This window comes from Ostrea edulis, chromosome 2 (genome assembly GCF_947568905.1).
Source record: "Ostrea edulis chromosome 2, xbOstEdul1.1, whole genome shotgun sequence".
Taxonomy (NCBI): Eukaryota; Metazoa; Mollusca; class Bivalvia; order Ostreida; family Ostreidae; genus Ostrea; species Ostrea edulis.
This window is the reverse complement of record NC_079165.1, coordinates 29,573,907-29,601,068: the sequence shown is the minus strand read 5'-3', so window position 1 is coordinate 29,601,068 and position 27,162 is coordinate 29,573,907. Positions and strand designations below refer to the sequence as shown.

General features: G+C 35.5%; 2 protein-coding genes across 4 annotated transcripts in view; one reads left to right on the top strand and one right to left on the bottom strand.

Moving 5' to 3' along the window:
- The first annotated feature begins 4,817 nt into the window (after positions 1-4,817).
- LOC125680984 (F-box/WD repeat-containing protein 5-like) lies at positions 4,818-23,566 on the top strand. Its single transcript, XM_048920854.2, has 8 exons — positions 4,818-4,931; positions 9,515-9,659; positions 11,314-11,563; positions 12,862-13,036; positions 13,287-13,426; positions 17,716-18,713; positions 18,968-19,180; positions 20,125-23,566. Exons 2-8 carry the CDS (start codon positions 9,541-9,543, stop codon positions 20,354-20,356), a joined length of 2,127 nt encoding a protein of 708 aa, XP_048776811.1. The 5' UTR covers positions 4,818-4,931; positions 9,515-9,540; the 3' UTR covers positions 20,357-23,566.
- Positions 23,567-24,162: 596 nt separating this feature from the next.
- The window catches only part of LOC125680985 (G-protein-signaling modulator 2-like), a 53,479-nt gene continuing 50,479 nt past the window's right edge, over positions 24,163-27,162 (bottom strand). For all 3 annotated transcript variants that reach the window (XM_048920855.2, XM_048920856.2, XM_056153707.1), the window contains exon 15: positions 24,163-25,856. In XM_048920855.2, the coding sequence (XP_048776812.1) occupies positions 25,680-25,856 (177 nt within the window). In that variant the 3' untranslated portion in view covers positions 24,163-25,679. The remainder of the gene's footprint in view (positions 25,857-27,162) is intronic.

Genomic DNA, 27,162 nt, shown 5'->3' with positions numbered 1-27,162 from the left:
CAGGAAGCTTTCATATAAACTTCAGCTTTTCTGGCTCAGTGGTTCTTGAGAAGAAGATTTTAAAAGATTTTTCCTATAAATATGTATGTAAAACTTTGATGCTCCCCTTGAGGCCCCATCCAATCCCCGGGGTCCATGATTTTAACAAACTTGAATCTGCACTATATCAAAAAAAAACCGAAAAGAAAAAAAAAAAAAAATAAATAAATTTTTTTTGACCCCCTATTGTAGCCCCATCCGATCCCCGGGGGCCATGATTTTAACAATTTAGAATCTGTACTATATCAGGAAGCTTTCATATAAATCTCAGCTTTTCTGGCTCAGTGGTTCTTGGGAAGAAGATTTTTCCTATATATTTGTATGTAAACCTTTGACCCCCTATTGTGGCCCCATCCGACCCCCGGGGGTCATGATTTTAATAATTTAGAATCTGCATTATACAAGGAAGCTTTCATATAAATCTCAGCTTTTCTGGCTCAGTGGTTCTTGAGAAGAAGATTTTTAAAGATTTTCTCTATATATTTGTATGTAAAACTTTGATCCCCTATTGTGGCCCCATCCGACCCCCGGGGGCCATGATTTTAACAATTTAGAATCTACATTATACAAGGAAGCTTTCATATAAATCTCAGCTTTTCTGGCTCAGTGGTTCTTGAGAAGAAGATTTTTAAAGATTTTCCCTATATATTTTTATGTAAAACTTTGATCCCCTATTGTGGCCCCATCCGACCCCCGGGGGCCATGATTTTAACAATTTAGAATCTGCACTACCTAATAAAGCTTATCTATAATTTTCTTCTTTTCTGGCCCAGTGGTTCTTGAGAAGAATATTTTTAATGACCCTACCCTATTTTTACCTTTTCTTGATTATCTCCCCTTGGAAGGTGGCCTGGCCCTTTATTTTAACATTTTAGAATTCCCTTTACCTAAGGATGTTTTGTGCCAACTTTGGTTGAAATTGGCCCAGTGGTTGTTGAGAAGAAGTTGAAAATGTGAAAAGTTTACAGACGGACGGACGCCGGAATACGGGTGATCAGAAAAGCTCACTTGAGCTTTCAGCTCAGGTGAGCTAAAAACTAGCGAGATTATAATGATGAAAATCTGACATTACACAAAGAACAGGAACAGGTCTTTCTGTTGGAGTCAAAGACGCCATTTTGTCCGTGCGAGATTATGTGGTTATCCGAACTATTTATCAGACGATAACAGAGGTCAAAGTGAAGCTTGCGTAGCGCGCCCTCTGGTGAGAGAATGGGAACGTTCTTTGAACATCGGAAGGCCTCGGGTACCAGGCTAATACCGATCTCTACCCAGAGTTATCCTTCCTTACACTCACTTACACAAGGTATCACACCGGTAATTATTTTCACTATATATTACTATAGAGGAAAAAAATTCATTAAAAATCAGTTTACAGAATTGATGCCGAATAACGCAGTCAGAAATGTTCTATGTTACCTATCTCGTCTGCCGACACCAGAAAAACACCACCCTACGCGGCATTTTCGAAAATAAATTACCCGCAAACAAGACTACCCTCTCAAATCCACGTGTTTTTCACATGTGTGTAAACAGCCGGAGTACACCTCAGGAAGTAGCCTCAGCTACCAACAGCAAATAGTTCGTTTGTATACACTTCGTTATTTCTACAAATTACACAAAATTTCCTAATCAGGGGTGCAAAAATTTAGAGAAAAGAAGAAGAGGAAATGAGAAAAATCGCGCAAGGAAAAAAATATTTCTTTAAATATATGGAACTACAATTGACTAAGTTCATTTTGATTGGACAATTACCGGTGTGATAATTACCGGTGTGATACCACAAGTAAGTGCAAGTGAGAGCAAGGGACGACAACTCTGGGTAGAGATTGACGATACACATGGAATGAATACTGGGGTAAACAAAACAATGACATACAACAAATTAAATGCATTTTAAACATCTTATAATATGAACAATACTTCCGGCTGCTACAAATATGCATTTTATCAATACAAATAAGCATGTACGAGTATCATACAATCGAAAACTCATACAGAACTTTTAGTAAACTTGAAATCACAAAACTTTTCTTGATTCACCAACATCAAAACATATGACTTTTCAGCTCTTTACACGACCATTCCTCACGATAAATTAAAGACTACACATTTTGACATCATAGACAGTTGCTTCTTCAACAAAAATGGAAAACGCAAATATTCCTATCTAGTGATCAGTCATCCAAAAAATTACTTCGTTAAACGCCACTCTGATCCCACGCACTAGTACTCTGAAGTTGAAATAAAAAATATGCTGGAGTTCCTCATTGACGATATTTTCGTGGTCTTTGGTGATCAGGTCTTCCAACAGTATGTTGGAATCCCCATGGGCACGAATTGTGCTCCTTTGTTAGCTGACCTGTTTTTATTTTCCTATGAAGCAAAATTTATTTTAAAAAAAACCTTCTACATGAGAAGAAAAAATCCCTTGCTGTGGCTCTCAATTCGACATTCAGATATATCGACGATGTATTATATATTAATTAACAATAGTCCCGTGGGAATCCGGGTTAGAATAGGTCCCCAGTACCTCTTGCTTGTCGTAAGAGTCGACTAAATGGGGCGGTCCTTCGGATGAGACCGCAAAAATCGAGGCCCCATATCACAGCAGGTGTGATAAAGATCCCTTCCCGCTCCAAGGCCATAAGTGCCAAGCATAGACCTAAATTTGCAGCCCTTCACCGGCAATGGTGACGTGAGTGAAATATTTTCGAGAGGGACGTTAAAAACATTCAATCAATCAATCTATTAATTAACAATAATAATTTTCATCCATATGTTGATTCGACATATCTCAGTGAACTCGAAATAAAAGACACCACAGAGTCGTCCACTTCTGCTTCATGTTTAGATATTTTATTGAAAGTAGATATTAACGGCAAACTAACAACTCAACTTTATGACAAACGGGATGATTTCAACTTCTCCATCGTCAACTTCCCATATTTATATAGCAATATTCCATTATCACATTATGGTGTTTACATATCTCAACTGATTCGATACGCAAGAGCTTGTTCTGCGTACGGTCAGTTTTTAAATTGAAGCAGCTAGGCTACTGACAAACAAGTTGATGATGCAGGGGTTCCAACATTCTCGTTAAAAATCAGCGTTTCGCAAATTCTATGGTCGTTATAACGATCTAGTTTGCCAATACAACCTATCATTGGGTCAAATGCTGTCTGACGTGTTTTATGCCGATTGTTAGGCCGTTTTTGGCACACTGATTTTGACTATGGATAACTCCGTTTACCTGATCGAGATATAGGGCCCACGACGGGTGTGACCGGTCGACAGGAGATGCTTACTCCTCCTAGGCATCTGATCCCACCTCTGGTATATCCAGGTGTCCGTGTTTGCCCAACTCTCTATTTTGTATTGCTTACAGGACTTTTGAGATTGATCACTGTTCGTTATCTTCACTTTTCATATATCTCTAAGTGAAAACGATATCTCCTATTCGTATAATTTCCTAAATGAAAAGTCCATAACAGCGGAATTTGTTTGATAATAGAGTTCATATTACAGGAAAACAATAACTAATTTTATGAGGGGGAAACTGCAGATACAGCTCCTGTCGAGGACACAGTGTGAAGGTGCATGACTGAATGAATATATAATTTTTCAATTCACTGTTTTAGTTTGCTTTTTCGTTTTATGCAAATTTTGCAGCACTACCAAATTTTGTTTGAAAAATTTATTTTCATTTCATCTTCCTTAACTTTTTTTTGGGTATACTTTGTAACTTAGTTATTGTAAACTGCTACTTATTTTGTTTAGTTTATTATTATCTTCTTCCTTGGTTTTAGCTATAACAGCTATTATATATAGTGCTTCTTAACAATTCTTACTGCTGTGGTTTAAATTCAGTTCTTAACTATTCTTATTTAGTATGCGTGTAAATATGTATATGTGTTTCTGTATGCTTACCTTTGTGATAGGAAGGAGTAATCTATTTCAACAAGGGAGCATCAGAGAATATTTACAAGTCCCTTATTTTTAAGAATATTATATTTGTACTCCTTTCATTATATATAATATAACATATAAATAGTGCGTGTGCGGCGCGCGTGTGTGTATCAGTCACAGAATCTACCGATAGATAATTTTTTTTTTTTTTTTTTTGCTATCAAAATTTGTTTCTTTTAAACAAACAAAATGTTGACTTGTTTCTTTTATTTTCGTTAGAGTCTCTGGCCATTTTAATTATCGCTTCTGGCATAATCTCGAGCAGAGCTGATCATGCCAAGAAATTCCTAGCAAAATCTCTGGTGTAGAAAAACCGTTATAAATCAGTGACCGCAATTAAGAGTTAAGCGACGGCTATTATTAATCAGCATGTAATATGGTCCTATTGAAGCCAACGAATTCAGACCGGAAGGGATTTCTTGGCATGGAAACCCGTTTGATATACTAACATACATGTAAAAGCTTCCCTTCGATATTCCAAATCTACAATATCAGTCATTGAACAAAACTTTCCAAGTTTCCTACATACCAAAAGAACAAGAGTTCCTCTTTTTATAGATTTGGTCGTTGTTTTAGAATATCAATTTTAATAAATGAATCAACTTTTGTTGTTGTCGGTGCATAATTGATGCATGCAAAAAAATTAACACTGAGGTGTCTGGTAACCTTGGTAAATTCCATGGCTGCTAGTTGAACTCTGGACACACCACAGGAACCGGTAATTTTGTCTGTAATAACCCTATGGTGGTATGAGTAATATTTGCAGTCAAAATTACCAGCTCCTATGAACTATAGGACATCGGGTTCGGAATACATTTTAAATCGGAAACGAAAATAAAGGTCTGTCATTGGACTCAAGGCAGTAAAGCTGGCTATCGAGCGTCAACCTTTTATATGAGAGCAGAACACCAACTAACTTGGTAAATAGCATATATTGTTATATGTTTACAATTTATATGTTAATTAACGTTTATGCTCTTTTTGGGCTCGAAGTTAGCAAGCATTTTATTCCACGTTACATCATTTATTACGCTTTGGATAGGACTACATTGCTACTTATTCTCTATAGAGAACTCGAGAGGCATAGCCTTCATCGACTTCTCTTCGTAAGCATTCTTATTTTAATTCTGGAAAACGTGTAAATGCTGGAGTCGGTGACGGTTTATGCTTCGACCGACGTTTTGACTCGGATGTGCCTGGATTTACGCAATAGACACATTGTTTTCAAACATTTAGAACATGTAGAAGTAATGCACAAAACTGTCACAAGGAAATCAACACTTGCTTGCTTTTAATCCATTTTTAACATGTCCCCTGTCCTGGGTTTACGTTAACTGGTCTTGGGAGCAGACCTGGGGTCAATTACTTTAAAATGTAAAACATTAAATTACAATTGCATTGGAATTTTCACCATTATAATTACCTTTACTTTCATTCATATAATTAATTAATTAAATTACAATTACTTTGCTAAAGTAATGAATTACATTACACATTACAAAGGTAAAAAAATACAAAGAAAATTTATAAACACAATTTATTTGAAGTTAACTTTTAAATCAGAGTGATTGTCAATCACACTATGGCTATGTACAGTCTTCGAAATTAAGTGGTAGCCCGATGACCGTGGCTAGTAACATATGTCATTGGAGTTTTCCTGTTAGCCTTTAGTTATCATAAAATTTTCCTTCCATCAAGATCGCTGAGACTTTTTTTTGGGGGGGGGGGGGATTTTACAGTTTCTCATTCACAGGTAAATTTAGTGCAGATGTTTTAGATATATTTAACATATCTGCAACTTTCTGAAAAGAATTTCATTCTGAACTAATGCTACAACTGATTATATTTATAGTAAACACTGTTTGAACTTTGAAGCATATTTGTGTTTTGGTGCCATATTATTTGGAGATGTTTTTGCTTACTTTTAAACTGCAGAGGACAAGAATTGATGTAGTTAGTGTAAACAGAATGTTATCAATCTAAAAATACAGAGATGTAGTATTAAATCAAGTCTGTCCCCAAAATGCCCACTGTGAATAACAATTCTTGAGTAAGGATGTCGTAAACCATTCAGAAACTTTTGTCCACAGTGTAAAGCGTTTAAATGAGGCAACTGTTATTTTAATTACTATTAAATTAATATATTTTAAATGAAAACAACCAGTATTTAATTCAGTTATTTTAACCATAATTCCCTAACATCAAATTAACATTTTACTATTTTTAAAATATCTGTAATATCTGGTCTTGATGCATTATTTTCTTTCAAGTTTTTATTCTTTCAAAGGATTGTATAACAACATGGTGTGGTAAAAGTTGATGTTTGGGTTTAAATTATCAAATCTCTGTAACTTTTGGTCATATCCTTAAAAAAAATGCTACCTTAGAATTTATGCCCAGATTTTTTTTGCAATAAGTGCTTATATAAGAGCAATTCTGTGTAATGATCAAAGAATTACTAAGGTACTGAGAAATGGTATGTTGCATAAAATGCTCATACTTACTTTAAGGATGTACTCTACATCGTCATAATGGCTGACTTCTTTTTAAAACATGGATGAAAATAAAGATATCAGCAATATTTGTCTATTCATTTCAAAACTCATCGTCTAGCTGAGCAGCTCAGTAGGTTAGCATGTCAACTGCTGAACTGTAGATCGCAGGTTCGAGTCCAGCAGGGGTTTTAATTTTTTTTACTACTATATATCAAGTTAAAAGCTATCTCGCTTGTTGAAAGAGATATTTCTCCAACTTAGAAAATATATATCTTTTACTCTCCCTCTCTCTCCTACTGACTTGTGAATATTTTTTAACATATGATCTTTTATTATGGGACAAGTGGTTTCTGATATTATACCTGTCACTCCTTCAGTATTCTCTAATTATACTACTCAAAATTTGATAAGGATCACTAGGTTATATGTGTGTAATTTACCACTAACATAACAAAAGAGATAAATTTGACTCAGAAATGTGTTTACTCAGGTTATGAATGAAAATTCGTGAATGGCATGAACTTTTATCAATACGGAATGCTTGAAATCTGATAACAACACCAAAAGGCATTTCATTACAAAAAGTTAACAGCAAACCAGAGAGAGAATTATACAGTTTTTGGGGATAGTCCATCATTACACTTAGTCAATGAAGTGTCAATACCGGGTATGGCCTCCCCTTGCATCAATGACGGCTTGACAACGTCGAGCCATGCTGTCAATAAGCACCCAGATGTTTCCAATGGGAAGGTTGTTCCACTCTTCCACGAGGGCGTTTCCTAGCTCTGCCAAAGTCATGGGTTGTGCTCTACAGCGTGAAAGGGCAACCTGCAGCATGTTCCATACATGCTCAATCGGGTTCAAGTCCGGCGAGCGCGCTGGCCAGTCCATACGGACAATTGTCTCCGGCTGAAGGTACTGCTCCACCACCCTGGCGCGATGAGGACGGGCGTTATCATCCATCAGGATGAACTCGGGACAACAGCACCAGCGTAGGGTCTGACGTAAACATCGAGGATCTCATCCCGGTACCGCACCCCCGTCATTATTCCTCTCTCCAGGACACGAAGATCTGTCCTTCCATCCCTGCTGATTCCACCCCAGACCATGATGGAACCACCACCATAATGGTCATGTTCACTGATGTTCGCATCATGGAAACGTTCACGTTGTCGTCGCCACACTCGGTGCTTCCTGTCTGTAAAGTCCAAACAATACCTGGACTCATCGGTGAACAGAACTTGAACCCGATCGTTCTGTGTCCAATCGCTCCCATCGGTGTCGAACAGTCAGAGGGACTCGAACACATGCCCTTCTCGAGTTGATACCTGCATTGTGAAGCAGATTCCGTATCGTCTGAGTGGACACATTCACCCCCGAGGCGTTCAGGAGGCCGTTACGTAGGCTGGTTGCTGTCCAGTAGGGATGGCGTCGTGCCTGAAGAGCCGCAAAATGGTCTTGGTGTTGGGTTGTCGATCTCTGACGACCACCCCCATGTCGGTGTGCTGCTGTACCAAAAGTTTGCTGTTGGTTCCAGGCCCTGTTTACAACGCTCTGGCTGACATTTAGTGCATTTGCAACTTTACGTTGTGAATAGCCAGCGTCAAGCATTCCAATACATCTGCCCAGTTGTTCTGTCGTCAGGCGACGCCTTACATGTTGAGGGGGCATTGTGTTGATAAATGTAGTGTAAACACTCAAGTGAGTTTGTGTAAACACTCAAGTGAGTTTTTAAATTTTAGAAAGAATCAAGACACCAATGCCTGAGTGAAAATCGTGCAATGGTAGCAAAATCATAAACTGTGATGAGAAACGCATTTCCCATGGCATGAAATGCACGTTCAAGTTTGTTGAAGACGTTTTTGATTTCACTTGGACACAATATTGCCAGTTATGCAGTTATCAATTTTTTAAACAGAAAAATATCTATGATCCTTATCAAATTTTGAGTAGTATACTTTCATGTAAAATACTCCAGTCTGATTGGTCGAGAAGCATTTAAAAAAAACATAATATTTCCCTCTGAGAATAGAAAGCACACGCTCCAGGGTGATAGTATCTAGCAATGGGTAACAATACTTGATATTAACGGGTGATATTATAAAAATTATATGCGTCACATTTATGCGCGTACTGTTTGCCGTAGATTGTTAGATGACATTTGAGCAATCGTAATAAATGCCAATACCCGCATTGATAAGCAAAACATCACATGATAGTGATTGATCAAATGTCAACAGACATACATTTTTCTGCTTTGTTGTTTTATATAACATTCAGTATAATAAAACAAATATTGCATGTAGTTGAGGGTAACATTGAAAATTTTCACCCATTGAGAAACCATTGTCAACCTTGGTTACGACTCGGTTGACAATTGTTTTCTGCAGGGGTGAAAATTTTCAATGCTCCTCTCAACTATTTGCAATATTTATATCATATTACATCTCCTTTACTATCAACAAGAATATGTAAAAATTAACAAATTGTAACCCCCCCCCCCCTACAACAAATTGCACAGATTCTGTTCTGAATTTGATTATTACCCAGTAACATACAGTATTGATGTCCCTTATTCCCTCTTAGAGATTTGTCACAAAGTGAGGCAAAAATAAATTTCCAGGTTGTCTTAGATCAGCAGTCAATTGGCATTATAACACATTAAAACTGTGAGGACATATGAAAGGATGATTTGGTTGTTTAAATCTGTTGCCACTCCTCTGAGTCGTGTTCATTGTTGTTTGAATTTCTCTCGGGAATATTCCAAATGGTATGCTTTTATGTGTCATCAAAGTTAATCAAGTTTCATTGTTGATTTGATTTGCATGAATATAAAAGTAAGTGCATAGTTATCAGAATTATTACAAGCACCAGAACTGAGAGTTGGATAGGGTGCTTTTTTAGAGTTGTTCCTCGTGATATCGTACAGTAGTATGCATATCAATATAAAGTGTCTGTCAGATGTTTGCTTTACAAAGTTTGTCACCTTTGACCTTTTTGAATTGTAGATGTAGCAATATAAGCAGTGGAAAATATGGAGGTTGAGGAGGAGACGACTCTGTCGGCGTGGGATATACTGCCAGATGATGTTGTTCTGCACATTTTGTCATTTTTGCCACCATTTTCTGTGGTTAAAATGTCAGAAACTTGCAGGTATTTTGCATTTTAAATATTTCAAAGCAATGACAATGATAAATATTGAGTTCTTTATTAGTCCCCTTCTGATGAAGCCAGAGGGAACTCTAGTTTTGCACTCTGTCATAAAATTAATACATATATTATCTATTAAAAAGCCTGTAGAAATGGTAGGGGGAAATCCAAACATAATGAAAATATGTAATTTAAAGGGACTGATTCACGATTTTCCTCCAAATTTTGTTTTTCATTTTAAATGATCAAAATCTACAGTCTAATACATGTATGTTTAGAAGGTTTCACAAAAAATTAAGGTTATTCATCATGACAGAAGCTCATTATAGAGAGTTTATAATTTGTTTTGAAAACAAAGACTGAGGTGTGTTATTGTTTTCGAAGTTTTCAAAATAAATGGATATTGAACTGATTTAAGTTTATTATATATATCACCTCTCAAGTATACTTTAGGTAAAATGTGTCATTTAAAAGTTAAAATTTGTGATTGTACAAAATGAAGATGCTTTAAATTACAAAATTGACATTTCACTGGTTTGTTTGTGTACATAAAAAGACTCGAGTCTTTGTTTACATAACACAGAATCAAAAGTAAAATATTGCTCTTATCCTTGCATTCAGACGGTCCAAATTTTGGTTGTCAACATTAAATTGGTTATATTTTAATTTTTAACATCAAAAATGAAAAATAGTTTTTTCGAAAAACGTGAACCCGTCCCTTTAAGGCACAACTTTTTTTCTACATCTGTTTTGGTGTAGAACTCCATATTTTGATACTGCAAACATTAAAGCTGTGAATTTTCAGGTCAAATGGGGCATAAATAAATGTCTGAAGGTGTGTCTTTACAGTCTTTATAAAAGTGTAGTGGGAAAATATGTTCGAAATTCTTAGATATCAAGATTTTGAATCGGCAACATGAATATATGGCGATAATGCACCCTAATAATGCTCAGAAAATACTGCATTATGAATCACATGGTTTTATGTCCTAGTTACTGCAGAGAAAAATCTAGGCATTTGATTGGATGACAAGCTGGGAATTTGAGGTTGTGTACCCTGCCAAGAATAAATGGGATGATAAAAAAAAATGGCTTCGATAACCGCTTCGTGAAATAAACTTCTTTTTTTTTTTTTTTTTTTAAATCCATCTTTTAATTTTTGCATTTTCAGAAATTCTTTGTAAAATTACATTTATTTACCGTGATAAATAAATAAGCTCATGACGTAATAACAATGTTTATCGTCTGCATGTTTGTAAACAAACAAAAAACATGAAGCGATTACATTGTTCGGCCAGCAGTAGGACATATTCGTTATATGGATTCTTGGCAGGGTATATGAACTCGCATTCCCTGTGAAAGAGTACATTCTGGGCTCGGGAGAATATAAATTTTGACAGGAATTGTGAGTCCACATGCCCTGCCAAGAATCCTTATAACTGATATTAAAATGAAAGTTGGATATGTGCCTCTGTAGTGGATGTTAGTGTTTTCCCAGTGAGCTACATTTCTGCAGCTACCGTAAGTTCTTTAAAGCTTTAAAACATGTAGTGTAGAAGAAATGAAGAGTTGTACAAATTTTTATATTACTCTTACAAGTACATACTGCATATAGATCTTATCAGAATGAGATACAATGAAAATGCTTGTTTTGTAGGAGGATGAATCAAGTTGCATTTGATGAACAGCTATGGAAATTGCATTTATACAAATATTATCGAATTCCAAGGAACATAGGAATTGCTCCTGGTAAAACTTCCTGGTTCCAGGAATTTAAAAGACTGTACTATCATACACCGGAGGTGAAGGGCACTGTCATAAAACAGCACACAGACCAGGTTCTGCATGTCAGCTTCTCTCACAACGGTGAGATGTTTGCTACCTGTTCCAAGGATGGTTTCATTAAGGTAATACATGTAACTTGTGATGTTGACTCATGATGTCTTTGGCTTAGACTGGGCCATGTTACACAGTTATACATGTATCTACTGTGGTCTTTAGGGTTTTGTCGTGAGTCAATATCATATTGCCTTGGTTTTGAAGTCAATATTATTCAGCCATGGGTATAAATGAGGGTTGATTTGTAGTCAAGTAATATTGCTAAGATACAGAGGTAATAATGACCATTGAAGTCTGAGAGGTCGATTCTTCCGATGTGTCTAAGGCCAATGTTACGTCATAAGGGTCTTTATGACTACATATTGACTGATTGATATCCCATAATTGTTATATTATAAGGGTATATATAATCACAAGTATATTTCTTAAAAGTACTCCCTGCAAAGGAGTAGTGACATAATGGTTTTTGCTTGGTTAATCTGTCTAGCATTTTGTCTGTAGCAAAATCATTTTCAAGCTCCAACATTTATATGGTGTTGCCCATGACTTGAAGGTATTGCAAACTTTTGTATAAAGGTCATTACTATTGTAAAGGTCACAGGCCAATGAGATTTGAAATTGTATGGAATGTCTTCAGTTATTGGTCCATTGTTGCCCATGACCAATGGTATTTTGTGAACTTGAATCAAGATCATGTCGCCAACACCAAGGTCCTGAGGCAGTGATTTGGAATGTGTATGAATACAACTGTGTTCTCCTGACCTCAAGCTTATATATGTTATTGCTCATGACAAAAGTTGTCTTTTTGTTAATCAAGGTCATGACACATGTCAAAGTCAGAGGGCATTTTGATGTTGAATTTGTATTCAAACCATAACTTTGCTGTTATTGCCTATGAAGTAGCAATTGAACTGTAGCTCTTTTGGAAAAATGGGATAGACCAGTTTTTTTTTAAACCCCCCCCCCCCCCCACCCCCCAGGTGCTACAGTTTTGCAGCAAGACTTTTAAAAGTGTGTCACAATCTTGCTTAAAAGTGTATCATATTACCAAGGTCAAGATTACTTGGCTCTGAGATTTTGTTACTATTGCCATTCTTTTATCAGGAACTGGCAATGAATTCAAAGTAAAGGTGTATCAGGAACTTGAGCTAATATACCATGTCACTAAGATCAAGACTATTATTTAGTTCATGTCTGAGCTATGTAACACCTCTATTGTATGTTGTTGATAGATTTTGGGAGCCGTTGTTGACTTTGTTGGGGATAAAGGAGATTTTTTGTTTACAAAGCCAGTTATGGCGTGGAATTTTTTATTTAAGTTGCTGCTATAATGATGGTTGATAATGGTCTTCTTGTGGGATTGTAGGTGTGGACCGCAAACTACCCGATACAGCTGAGAAACAAGTACGACATGAGAAGCATGACATGGAAGTACACACAGTTCTCACAGTTCAACAGAACGGACAGTCTGCTGTTGGTGTCCGGGGTCCACTTTGGGAGTCACAGCACCTCAGGGGAAATAGCTGTGTTCAGTCTAGAAGGTAAACATGCCTGTCAATTCGGAAATTTCAAAAATATTTTGTCAAGTCTGGATGACGTTGTATTATTAAATATTTTCTATTAGTCTGAGCAACATTAGTGAGGTGTACGCTAAAATTTCTATTCATATAGATGATGCACTTATTAAATGAAACTGTGCCAAACAGGAAATCTCAATGATTTTAAATTACTTTTTAAAGAAAAATCCCCTAATTATTGCTGAAGCCAAAAGTATTTGATTATTTACCTCAGGAGAGTTTGAGCTCCAGGCCAGAGTGATAAACAAACCCTATGATGTATTTGGGACTTGGTATAATGACAACTATCTCCTGTCTGGAAATCTGCATATCACAGGACAGCTTCAGTCATGCTCTTCAATAATTCTAAATAAGGTGAGGAAGTAGAAAATATCGAAGGTGAAGTGTAATTTTTAGCTCACCTGAGCTGAAAGCAAAAAATGAGCTTTTCTGATCACCCGTTGTCTGTCGTCTGTCCATCCATAAACTTTTCACATTTTCGACTTTTTCTCCAGAACCATTAGTCCAATTTCAACCAAACTTGGCAAAAAGCATCCTTGGGTAAAGGGAATTCAAGTTTTTTTCAAATGAAGGGCCATGCCTCTTTCAAAGGGGAGATAATCACGAAAATGCAAAAATAAGGTGGAGTAATTTAAAACTCTTCTTCTCAAGAACCACTGGGCCAGAAAAGCTGAAATTTACATGAAAGCTTCACAACATAGTGCAGATTCATGTCTGACAGAATCATGACCCCCAGGGGTAGGATGGGGCCACAATAGGGGATAAAAGTTTTACATGGAAATCTAAAGGGAAAATCTTATAAATCTTCTGAAGAACCACTGAGCCAGAAAAGTTGAGATTTATTTGAAAGCTTCCAGACATAGTGCAGATTCAAGTGTGTAAAAACCATGGCCTCCGAGGGTATGTCGAGGCCTCAATAGGTGTTCAAAGTTTTACGTATGAATATTAAACGAAAATCTTTAAAAATCTTCTTTTTTAAAAACTACAGGGCCAGAAAAGTGAAAATTTACATGAACATATGATGAAAAATCTCCTGACGAAGAGTAGATACTAGTTTGTGCAATTCATATTCCCCAGGGTAGGGTGGGGCTACAATAGTGGATCAAATTGTTACAATGTATATGCTGATATGTAGGAAAAATCTTTACAAATATCTCTTGAACTATTTAAGCTAGAGCTTTCATATTTTTTATATACATTCTTTACGGAAAGACCTTTCTTGTGATGCAATGGTTTTGTTCAAATAATTATTGAATGCAAACTCAATTATGTGCAAGTGTTTAAGAATAATAGAATACATTTAATAGCAGGTAATGTGCATCTTCACAAGTCAAGGGTTATTGATTCATTACCTCGCACTAACCCTTGACATCAGTGACTATCAAAAAGTTGCGCTCGTTCTGATTGGTTCCACAAAAGAGTGGGAACCAATGAGAATGCGGTTCTATTTATAACAATGCGATGTGAGAGAATAAAATAAAAACGTGTATTGATAACTACAGTATTTCAATTGTTTAAGCAATATTGTCTTAAGCAAAAAGGGTTTCCAAACTTGATTTACTATCAATAAACATAATTAGTGGTGTAAGTATTATAATTGCACGTCTTTATCAATATATCAGTATGAAATCGCGTCATTTAAATCCATGTACACCATAACAAGATGCAGTGATTTCATTGGATGTTTTATTCATAGTGGATCACGTAATGGTCTAATGAGCTCAACTGTTATATAGCGACTGATGTCAGGGTTAATGCAAGGTAACAAATCAATAACCCTTGACTTGTGAAGATGGTAAGGCTGTGTGAAGCTATTTTTTTTTATAGACATAAAAATTCTATATTACATTGCTTATATATATGAGAAAGAAAAAGTAACTCATTCTACAGTCAACATTAAGGTAAGATAACTCAATCTACAGTCAATTAAAAAAAAATACATGCCTGCCTCATCAAATTTGAAATTTTTGGCCTGAGAAATTATTTTTTGGGGCCTAATATCTATAAAGATCTGACCTATTCAATATGTCCTGAAGATAGATATTTCATATTTTGTATGTATATTTCTTATGGCAAGACTGTTCATTTCATATCATGACCTTTTGACCTTGAACTTAGAGTTTGATCTACTTTAAAAAACCCATTGAATATATCTGGGACTATTTTATCTGGGATTTTCAATATTTGTTTATAAATTCTTTATAGCAAGACCTTATTTTTTTGTTGTTGAAGTTTTACCTTTTGATCTTGACCTTGGAGTTTGACCTACTTTTAAAAATATCTGATCTATTCATTATCTCGAGAACTATGTAGGACCTTTCATATTTTGTCTATAAATTTCTTGCGATAATATCTTTTATTTCATGTTATAACCTTTGACTCTGTGACCTTGAAATTGACCCATTTTGAAGAAAATATAACCTATTAAATATTTTCAGAACTATTCAACGTAGGGCTTTCTTATTTTGTATATAGATTGTTGATGACAAGATGATCTCTTGATACAATCATATTTGATCTTGTGATCTTGACTTACTTTCTTTAAAAACCCTGACCTAATCAATTTCTCCCAATCTAATTAAAATCAGACTTCTTAGATCCGCACCGTATACTTTGCATAAGAAGATCTGACATAACCTGATTAGGGGTCATGTTCATGTGAACTTTATGTTAGCCAATCAGCACGTCGGCTATGAAGTCGTCGGTGTTCACAATTCAAGGAAAATGGCTGCGATTGTTTGGTTTTAGAGAAAACACATCATGGCTAGATGCGACGTCACAATGCACCGTTTACATCGACTGGCGTTATATTCCTCTCGTTATTTAAGTAGACCATCTAGAAAACTATTCAAATCGTACCCATCCCTATTCATACATAAATCGGAATTCACAATCAATTTAATTTGGGTGTATTTCATATCATACGTTTTGTTGTTTGTATGAATGGAATATATTAGGCGTTATTGCAAAAATTTAAAATTCGTTATTGGAGAATATACAATTTTACAGTGTGGAATAAACTTCGTGGGAGAGAGATTACAGCAATTTGTTTACGAATTGCCAGAAACCGCCTAAATAGCCATCATTGTCTGTATGGCACAATCTGACCGGCTGATAGTTCTCATGAATATTGCAAGCGAAAGGTCATGCAGACATGACCCCCTATGGGGTTATGTCAGATCCTATTATAGCAATTGTGAGCATATCCTAGGATCTGATTTTAATTAGATTGCAATTTCTCCTGAACTATTTAAGGTAAAGCTTTTATATTTTGTAGATAGATTCTCAATGGCAATATCTTGATATACTCCAGTGTTTGGTCCTTTGATCAGAAAGTTTGACCCACTTTTAGGTTTCATCAGAATTCATTTTCAGTTATGTTATGATCCTTTGGGGCTAGGTTGGGTTCACAATATGGGGTCAAAATTTTTCATGGGAATAAGGTTTGATAAGAAATCTTATAAAAATCACAGCAGCTGAATGATAACAGGGCTAAGGGGACTCAGGTAAGCGATGTGGCCCATGAGCCTCGTTTTTATTTTGTAGTTACTGTGCCATGTTTTATATCATTCTTGAACTTACTGCTATTCATTTTATGTGTATTATTGTGTGCTTACCCAGGAAAATCTTATAATTTTCACTCATTATCCCAAGTTGTAGGAGATGTAGTGACTCCATATTATCTGTGTACATTCAGAACAATGTTGTAGATAGAGAGTACTGTTGCAAATTGTCTGCAGGTTGCAGGTAGGGAGAAAGATATACCTATTGATTTCTGGTTCAAGGTCATGGTATTTTTCATATACATTGTGAGGAAGACATTCCACTTAATGACAATGCTATTGTTAAACATATAGCCTTCAGATTTAATATACTGGTAGGGATTTGACATTGTGGGTGACAGATCCATGGAGAGAGGGAGTTTGACATTCTCAGTGGTACTATGTTTCATGATACACATCTTGTTTTTGGGGAAATGATGGGATGGAGATTCATGCTACATACCAAATCACCCCATTTCTATATCATCTTCATCGAATTCTCAATGAAATTCAGAAGCTAATATAAGCTGCTTCGTTACGTATTCAAGACTTTTCGTGGACTAGCACTGATTATGTCGTGGAATTTATCCAGCATTAGGTCCCGACCTGTTCCCTGCGTCTCCATCCACTCAGACAAACACATGTGGTGAACAACCGTTTGATAAGGCAGTTTCTGTGCTGTGGAATTCATTTTTATTCTATAATAGGACCTCAAAAACACTAAGCAGTTTTAAAAGCAATCTTATAACATATCTCGTTAAGTGTGCTTTTAATTTCTCTATCTTCTGATAATAATGCATTTTAATTTTTTATATATTTTATGTGTTTAAGTCTTCTACATGTAATTGACAACAGATTCTAAATGTAGTCTGTAAGTTTTATGTTTTTATCATATTTTGCTGTAAAGCCCATTGAGGTAACATCCTTGATTTTGGTGCTGTACAAATTCTATTGTATTGTTTATGCAGATTACTTATTGGATTGGTTAGGTAAAGAGTTAAATAAATGGAATGGATCTTTAAACTAATTGGTGTACACATTGTTCACCAATATACATACTGGCTGATAATATTGTAACACTGTTTTGATGTATATTTTCAGGGTTTTCAGGACATTGAATCAGAGCATGAGTCGGTGGTAATGGGACTTTATCGATTTGAAAATCAAAATGCAAGTTCTATAAGAACACTCCTAGTAACCAAATGTTTAACTGACTCGGAAGGCAAGCTGGAGTGTGAAAGTGACTCCGTGGAACAATCCATCCTTGAAGACTGTGATAGTGTTGTAGTCAGATCAGCTGGCCCCAGTCCATCCTCTTCAGAGGATACGCAGTTAAAAACCTCCGTGGACAATGTCTGTAAGAAAGTTCAGCAAGTAACTGTGTATGAAAATGGAGCATTGAGGGAGAAAATGATTGAAGTAGATGCAGATGACAAAAATTGTCACGAAATCAACAGCACTATCACATATAGCCAAGCCTACAGGGACGCGGAAGATGACATTGCTTCCACCAGTGTTGATGGGAAAGCTGATGTGGAGAATTGCAATGTTGCAAAGTGCTCGCCTTCAGATTTAAAACTGAAGACAGTAAATTCTGACGTGTCCATGAAAGGCATTGACAATTCCTGTTCAGAATGTAAGCAATCTGACTGTGAACATAATTGTTACAGGGGGATGTATACCAGCGGGTCTGTTTTTGGCTATCCCCTTCAGTCAAATATTCTCTTCAGTCAGGATCGCTCTCATGTGATCAAAGGTCAGAACCCCTTTCCAAACAAAAGGACTGTTCCATATAACAGAAAAGAGAAGACATCTTCCACCAACATCCCTTCCACTTCAGAAAACTCCTCTAGTCAACGAAAATGTAAATTTCCTGATAAGTATCTAATTTTCACTCGAGGATCAGAAACTTTTACTCCGCATCAGATTGGAATCAAGAGGATGAAGTCACTGGAGAAGGTGACAGGAAACCGAGTGCAGGTGATGCCTAATGTAGAAGACAACTTGCATGGTTTGGATCACCAGGGCTACGATGAAGTGGATCATGTGATTGAACTCCATGGTCACATCATCGGATTGAGTCTGTCTCCTGATGATAGGCAAGTATTCTATAATGATCCCACATCTTTGACAGTTATGATGGTGTCCGGCCATTTGTCCATTAGCTCTTTTATCTAATGCAATATCTTTAGTATTTATTAACCTACAGACTTCACTTTCTATACTAAGGTGGTGAGATACAATATACATCTGGAGGTCAATAAAACACCGTATGACTTGCATGAGATACATCTTCACTCTAACTGAAAAAAAAAGAATGTATTGTTTAACTTAATTTAACACTTTTCCACAGGTACTTATATGTGAACTGTAGACAGTGGCCCAAGAACTACACCATAGAAAACCCATTCTATCCCCCGCCTATAGCCCAGGAAATCGACATCCATGTCATTGACCTGTTGAAGATGAAAAAAGTGGGCACCATGCACCAGGCTCACAAAGCCTACACCCCTAATGATGAGTGCTTCTTCATCTTTCTGGACGTTTCCAATGAGTATGTAGCCAGGTAAGGGAAGGTTTTGAATACAGATAGTAACAAGCACTTGGATACCACAGAACTCTGCCAAGGCTTTTCAGATGGTGCTCAGATTCTGCTCTCCTAATCAGAACATAACGTTTAGTGCTTGTGATCATAGAGAGTAGAATGTTGAACTCGATTAACATAAATACCATCCACTGATCACCCTAAATATTTAGTTATCTCTTATTTGTCATTAAGTCTCCTTTGCAGTTCTAAATATGAATGAAATCCAAGCTGTTTTTACCTTATCTTGACCCCAACGTAACATACACATACAGCTATAGAAACAGGAACTACAAAAATGAAATATGGCCTCCCTCAGGTGGAGGTAATTCTGAGTGATTCATATAAAGAGAAATTTTGAGCTGTGAAATATTCATCCTCTGCATATGTATAAATAGTAAGAAACAACTTAAGGCAAATGTAAGAATGGATAACTGTTAAGGATGTAAAATGGAGAATGTGTACAATGATATTCGGAAAGTTTAAATCTTTTTATGGTGAAATTGTGCTTCATACAAGGTGGTTAAATGAGTCATTAAATAAATTTTAGTGTATTAAATGAGGCACCTAAATAATAAGCTCCTATTTTCTTACAAAACTTGAAACAAGCCTTGGCTTATTTTCGAGGATTTAGAGTATTGAACTTGAGCTTACTAGTTAAATTGGGGGACCACTGGGAGCGGTTAACATCAGGTACCTGTGATTTTTGTGGGCATCAAATTTGTGGATTTATCAAAAACATAAGTTTTATTGATACATGTATATCATTTTGTAAAAATCTTCTCCATGTTCTTTGTTTACGAGCAAACGTACTTAGAAGGTCACATGATATAGTGGTCTGGCACAACCACAAAACAACAATAGTAGTGTACATGTACATTGAAAAATGATGAAACTAAAGTACATTGTCTTAAAAATAATTTCAGTGGAGCTGAGGATAAGCATGGCTATATATGGGATCGTCACTATGGAATCTGCCTACATAAATTTCCTCACACTGATGTAGTCAACAGTGTGGCGTTCAACCCGCGTGACCCAGAGACTCTGGTGACTGTTAGTGATGACCACTCCATCATTGTGTGGCGGTCTAGAAACAGGGACAGACAAATCAAGGAGCAGGAGTTAAGAGGCACAAACAGCATGTGCTACAACAGCTGACAATAATCACCGTACTGATAGAAAATGCGCAAACTTATGCTGAATTCTTAAATAGATACAATTGTATATGTAGCTATTGCATTGTATTGCGTCCCAGTGTATTTTTTTGAAGTGAAAACCTGTGTGTATCTTTTCCTGAGTATGAGATTTTTATGCGAGTATAGTACATTTAAACGGAAGGCTCAATTGAGCTCTTCTGATCAAATTTTGTACTTTATCTGGTTGTACACGTATAAACTTTAAGCAGAGTTAGTTTGTTATGCATTATGCATATATTACTTGGCTTTGAAGGCAACATACCTGAATATTTGCCTCGAGATGACAGGAAAGCTCTGGGATGTTATGTTTTTGTCTGAGGCCATTTATTGATTCAACAAGTTCAATTTATTGACACATATATATAAGTGTAGGATCTCTTTATTGCCAATAGTAGTGATAATTTACTTTAACGCTACTGTTGTTGAAAGGCATCACTGGGACCTTTCAAAAACCAAAGAAATGTTTTCGAAGACCATACCTAATAGAAATCATACATCTCTGTATAAATTTCCCTAATCTGAATTTTGCAATCTAGCATAGAATTGTTTCAGAAATGTTTTCAGCCCCGACTTCAGATACATGATCAGTTCCGTGATGTTATTCCTGGTTCCTCACAGTAGGTTTTTAGCACATTTAGAGTCTTGTATTGATGACTTTTGTTGTGTTGGTGGAATTCCTCTTATCAGTTAAGGTATCCAAGTCATTGGAATTGAGATGAACAAACCTCAGGCCCTTATTTGTCATTTTGAATATTGCAGTAGTCTATATACCTTTGTATATTTGTTTAGAAGCTGTTATATTTGCATCTCAAAACCTAGGAAATTGATATTCAAAATACATGTAAAAGCATGAGAAAATGATTTTGATGTTTTGATCCTTTTTTTTTTTTTTTGGTCTTAAGATTTTTTTTCACTGTTAAACAACTGCTGTTTTCTTTTTGCAAAAACATCAAATGCATTGGAGAATATGACTTAGTTTACAACCATTGAGCTGTCCAGAAATAAGTTTGTAGTGACAACATCAACCATGTTTCATGTTTGTATAAAGGAAAATTATACAAAATGTGAACATTTGTTTCAGAAGAAAAAAAAATTGTGGTTGAAGTCATACATTTGGGATGTTATACTATATGTTAGGATCCCTTGCATTTTCTATAGATGACATATCAGAGCATACACTCTTCATTAAAATGTAGTAACTTTTGGGTTAATGTGAATTAAGGTCATTTTAGGGCCATGTCATACATACTTCGTTATATATGAAATGCTTCCTTATACTTTATGGATGATGAAAGTTTTGCATTTAAGGAAGTTCTCTACATTGTCATAATGGCTGACTTCCTTTCAAAACATGGATGAAAATATAAATATCAGCAATATTTGTCTATTCATATCAAAAAGCATTGCCTAGCCGAGTAGCTCAGTAAGTTAGCACGTCGACTGCTGAACTGTAGATCGCAGGTTCAAGTCCAGCAGGGGTTTTAATTTTTTTCAGATTGCTTTCTACTAAATCTGCATTTTTTGACTAAATAAAGTAGATTTAAAAATTTATCAGTTTCAAAATATTGTTGTATATATCCACTTTTCATCCATATCAAATTTCTCTGGTGTAGAATAACTCCTTAAAAATTCTTGAAAACTTTGATAAAGAAGAGAGTATGTAATTTGATGTGAAAGTGCCATTAGACAATGTAGGTTTACTTATATTAATTGGGCTTTGTAGTAGGGTTCCAGATTTTACTTTTTTAAAGATGCAACTCTCACAACATGACTAAAATTTATCAATAGAATTTTTCACCATGCATTATTGTATAGTGTAGATGAAGGATGCATTATGTTGTGGGAATGAACTTCTAAACATTGGAGAAAGGGCACTCAGGTGAGCGCTGTGGTCCGTGGGACTCTGATTCTATACTTGAACCTATGTTCTCTATCTAACTATTATGCAAAATACTGTTTAGGAAAGAAAAATTGTTAATCTTACAAGATCTGATTTTAAAACCCAGTTTTTGAAGTAATTTTTATTGCATATTGGCATAGAGGTGTCATATTTGAGATAGCATTTATATTTAGCATCTATGCTGCACATATGCATTTGAGAAAATATCTTCCTGCATATGTATGGATTGTATTGTGTAGATATTAATGCAAGAAAAATAAACTATGCAGACCAGTCAAACCTTTGATTAACACATGCCTTCAGTGAGAGTATGATCATCTCCTTGAATATAGTCGAGTTCATTGTCAACTTCAAAGATCAGGCCTGGAGGTTATACAACTCATACTCAAACTCAGCCATGTTTGTTTTGAGTACAACTCTGAGCAATCTCCAAGCATACTCAAAACATTTCAAGCATGTACTCCATTCAAGATTGAAAGAATTTGGTAAAATTAATTTTTTTTTATATAAACCTTCACTTTTGAGTACGAGCACGGGCACTGGAAGTTAATGTAAATATATAGTATGTGCATGTATAAAAAAGGATGCACATACTATATATTTACATTAACTTCCAATGCCCGTGAGTACGAGTACAATTTAGAGCGCAGTTTGAGTATGAAAATGTGCTCAAAAGTTTTATAATCTCCAGGTCAGTTCAGTAATAAGAGAATGATTACACATCAAAACAAATTGTGATGATCATACACTACCTGGTACCATACCTCAACAGTAAATTTACAGTGTCATTCATATGTTCAATGTTTCATCTTGTTAATAGTGGAAGTGTATCGTATTTCTCATTGTACTATTTTCCTGGATTGACAATAATTTTTCATTTCTCCATCTCTCATTTTCTTGGATTGTTTGATAACAATTTCTTATTACCAATGTAATATAAGTGACAAAGTTGATCAGCAAACCCTTTTGAGCTTTTGTCTCAGGCTAGCTAAAAAGTAGATGTGTATCTCAACACTCGGTGAGCGACATTCATCTTTTTGAGGTGGCGAAGTGAAAATGCAGATATAACATAAACAACCATGTCCTGTGCATTAAAATATTTTTATAATGTGTGGAACTGTCACACTCTGGTTTTTTCAGTGAGCTATAGTAATGCTGCTAACTCGTGATCATGCAGGTATTGTACTTGTAATCGCTACCATTGTAAGCAGGATATGGTTTCATAGAAATGTTATTTAAGTTTTTATGATTAGTAAAGAGAGATTCACCATTGTTTTTATCTCATTAATACACACTTAGATCTTCTATTGTAGTACACTTTGGGCATCTATCCAAACACACATGTACAATTCTATTTATCAATACACATTTAGTAGTCTAAACAAATACACAAGCATTTTGTGTCTGTATACCTATACGCACACCTCCATCCCCTACACACATTTCTACCCTGATGCACACACCTCAATCCAGATACACACACTTCCCTATCCAATAAACACTTCAGGTCTCTATCCAAATACATAATGTGGGCCTCTTTACTACACACTCTTCCAGCCTCAATTCTAATGCACACTTTGGATGTGTAGTAGCCCATTAGGGTACTGATGCAAATCCCTGGTCATATTTACTAGATAACTGATGCCAAAATATGTCTTACTTTTTTAATACAAATGTACCCATCTTTCACATAACAAGCAATGAATTTGTATTATTGAATGTGGTACTGCATACACAATTATCTTTTACAATGCAAGAGCACATTGTATGATGCATTTTTTTCAAGATCTAAAAGAAGTCACATTCAAACAATAAATCTCAAAATTCATACTTCAAAATATCTTCTCCAAACAAAACTAGAAAACAAATTTAACTATATATATATAGTTATATATACATATGTATTTTATTAAGGTCCCGTGAGTTGTATCATGGATTATGCAATAAATGATCATTCAACAAACATGTGAAAAATAAAATGATAGTACATATATCTTGTGTCGCTCAGATGTACCTGAAAAGATGGCTTCTACTACACTATACACACAAACTCCTTTAGGGTAATACTGTTGGTTGACAGTTTTGATATGAACAGAAAATGTGACTGAAGGATCAATATACATGTGATGTCCGAATACATTACATATAGATGGGAGGAAAATTGTTCTTTAAAAGAAAAACAAGTAAGGCAAGCACCGATTGAATTTCGAGTTCGTTTGAACAATGCATGATAATTATTCTCTAAGGAAAATGTCAATATGAAGGAAAAAAAATAATCTGTACAAGTTTTCTGAAAGAAAAATGCAGACAATAAGAAGTGAAGTAGAGAACTGCAAAAACAATGAATTGAAGAGGCGATTGGCTTTCTCTGGACTGGACCTTGAGTAAATATGAACGATTTGGACAACAATTTGAGACAAATACAGATCTTCACCCTTTGATAAATCAAATGCAATGATGATTTGAGATCTATTATAACCACAAAGTCTATCTGTGACTTTCTATGGTCTCGACTACTGGTATTGCCTTTCTTTAATGGGGTCAATTAAGCCCATTTCCCTATGACATAAAATTTGGTTCTGTTTGAAAAAGTTTTTTTTAACAAAGGAGAAAATATAACTCGCACATTAACATGAATTTATAAGCTTCAATGATATTATCAGAAATATAACTTGTATATTAACATGAATTTATAAGCTTCAATGATACTATCAGAATTTGTAAGCCCCCTCCCACAAATTGAAAGATGTATCCAACCCTTGACAGTAGATACCAAACTAATTCTTCAAATATAACGTCAAAATTTTGATGTACACTATTCATTTCCAAATCGGTGAAGTTTTAGGTTGTCAAAAATACAATTGTTTTGCAGGAAAGTTCTGCCCAGAGTAATTCTATTAATGGCACACAAAAGGTAGTTTCCTATCTCCAATGAAGAGTTCCAGGAAAATAATCTGGAGGCCTATTTTGACTAACTTTACTTCATAGCCCAGCTGCTGGAGCTTTCAACCACTGATGTTAAAGTTCCCAGATCAAATCCAGTGATGGATATAATGCAATCTTTAATTTATCAATTTACAAAGTACCGTAAAATTTCAACTTCTGTTATTCATATCTTAACGAGATACAATAAAATGACTTTAAACAGGGAAAATACATTGTTAATTTACTACCTTATGTGTGGCTTTAAAGCAACTGTATATATAAATTCTCAAATATTTCTTACCTATGCACCTATAGTACAAACCAGCATCACAAAAGCTAAATCAAATTGCAAACCTTTGCTTTAAGTACAGTTTACGTACAGTAAAATCTCTAACAGACATAAATAAATAAAGTAAATTCAGTCTTGTGAAAGCAAGAATCCTATCACACACTCCCAGGGCTATTTTTTCTTTTTCTTGCCCGTGGTTTCTGGGACTAATTTGGGTAATGTAGTTCTTTGTTCCTCCAAGCGACTGGACTGCACTTTTTGAATTAAACTGAAAAAGTCTTCATCAGGTACGGTGGGGGCAGGTCTAGGTGGGGGCATGGCACTTCTCTGGTCCTCAATTCTGCTACCCTGTGAATTTCATAAAGAGATGCTGTGAGTGTACCCTATCATGTCAACCATTCAGTGGGAGTAAACAAGAAAAGCAACTCCAGTAAAATCTAGTATGTTTGTGTTATATATTCAGTACACCGTATAAGTGGAATTTTTAGCAATACAAAAATTCTGCAATTTTCCCATAAAAATGGGTATATGTATATTATATTAGCAAGAGGTAATATCTAGCAGCTTTATAAGATATCTATTACCTACGATACGGAATAAATTCTTAGTGATGTTCAATTTTAGCAATCTCAACACCCTCACTAATAATGCCAAAATTAAAAAGCATCATTAAAAATTCTTATATGGTAATACCCTTATATAATATATGTATGATATTTGCAAGTAATATGAGGGGTGATCATAAAGTTTGCAAACTAATTAGATGATATGCTAATGAAAATTGTTTTTTGATTTATTTAAAAAAAACTTCAGCCATCGTTGTGTCTATGCTTGAAAAACATGGTCAGCCATCGTTTTGTCTTATGCTTGAAACACATGGTCTGCCATCATTCTGTCTAAGCTTGAAACACGTGGTCAGCCATCGTTTTGTCTAAGCTTGAAACATGTGGTCTAAGCCATTACTTGGCATACTCCATAATATGGTTCACCACTGCCCCTACATTGTCTCCGGATTCTCTTAATGGAGATTATCTTTCAAAACTGGAAATAGGCAAACTGATGTTATAAACCACCAAATCTGAACAATAGGGCGGGTGATTTAAGATTTACATACCCCGTTTTTGCATGCTGCCCATCACACCCGACTATAGTGGCTTGGTGCATTGTCCGAGTGCACAATAAATTTGGAATGGATGATTTCTCTGAACAGCCCTCATTAAATCTGACTTGACAACTCATGCATAGTAGTCACTAGTAACTGTAGTTTTAGAGGGGAACCACATGATTAAGCATTCTATTAATAGAAAATAACGAGCATAACCTTCCCTGGTGACTAAGTTGCACACACTTTATTACTCTCAATGGAGAGGAAAAATGCTTCCAACCTGAAATTTGCTGTTTACTTTGTGGTTTAAAGAAAGGTACCCCAGCCTGTCTCATCAAATGTTATTATTCTGTTCATGAAAATATTTGCAATTTTGCATATCAACATATGATTGACAAGCATTTACCCACAATCTCATTTACTAAAGAAGACAAGGAAGAGATCTTGCAAAAACTCACCACATTCCAAGCTTGCAAGTCAAGATATTTCAAATTGTTCAAAAAAGTATGTAAAAATCAGCTATTTCTCTAATTCAGGAACCTTTTGTTT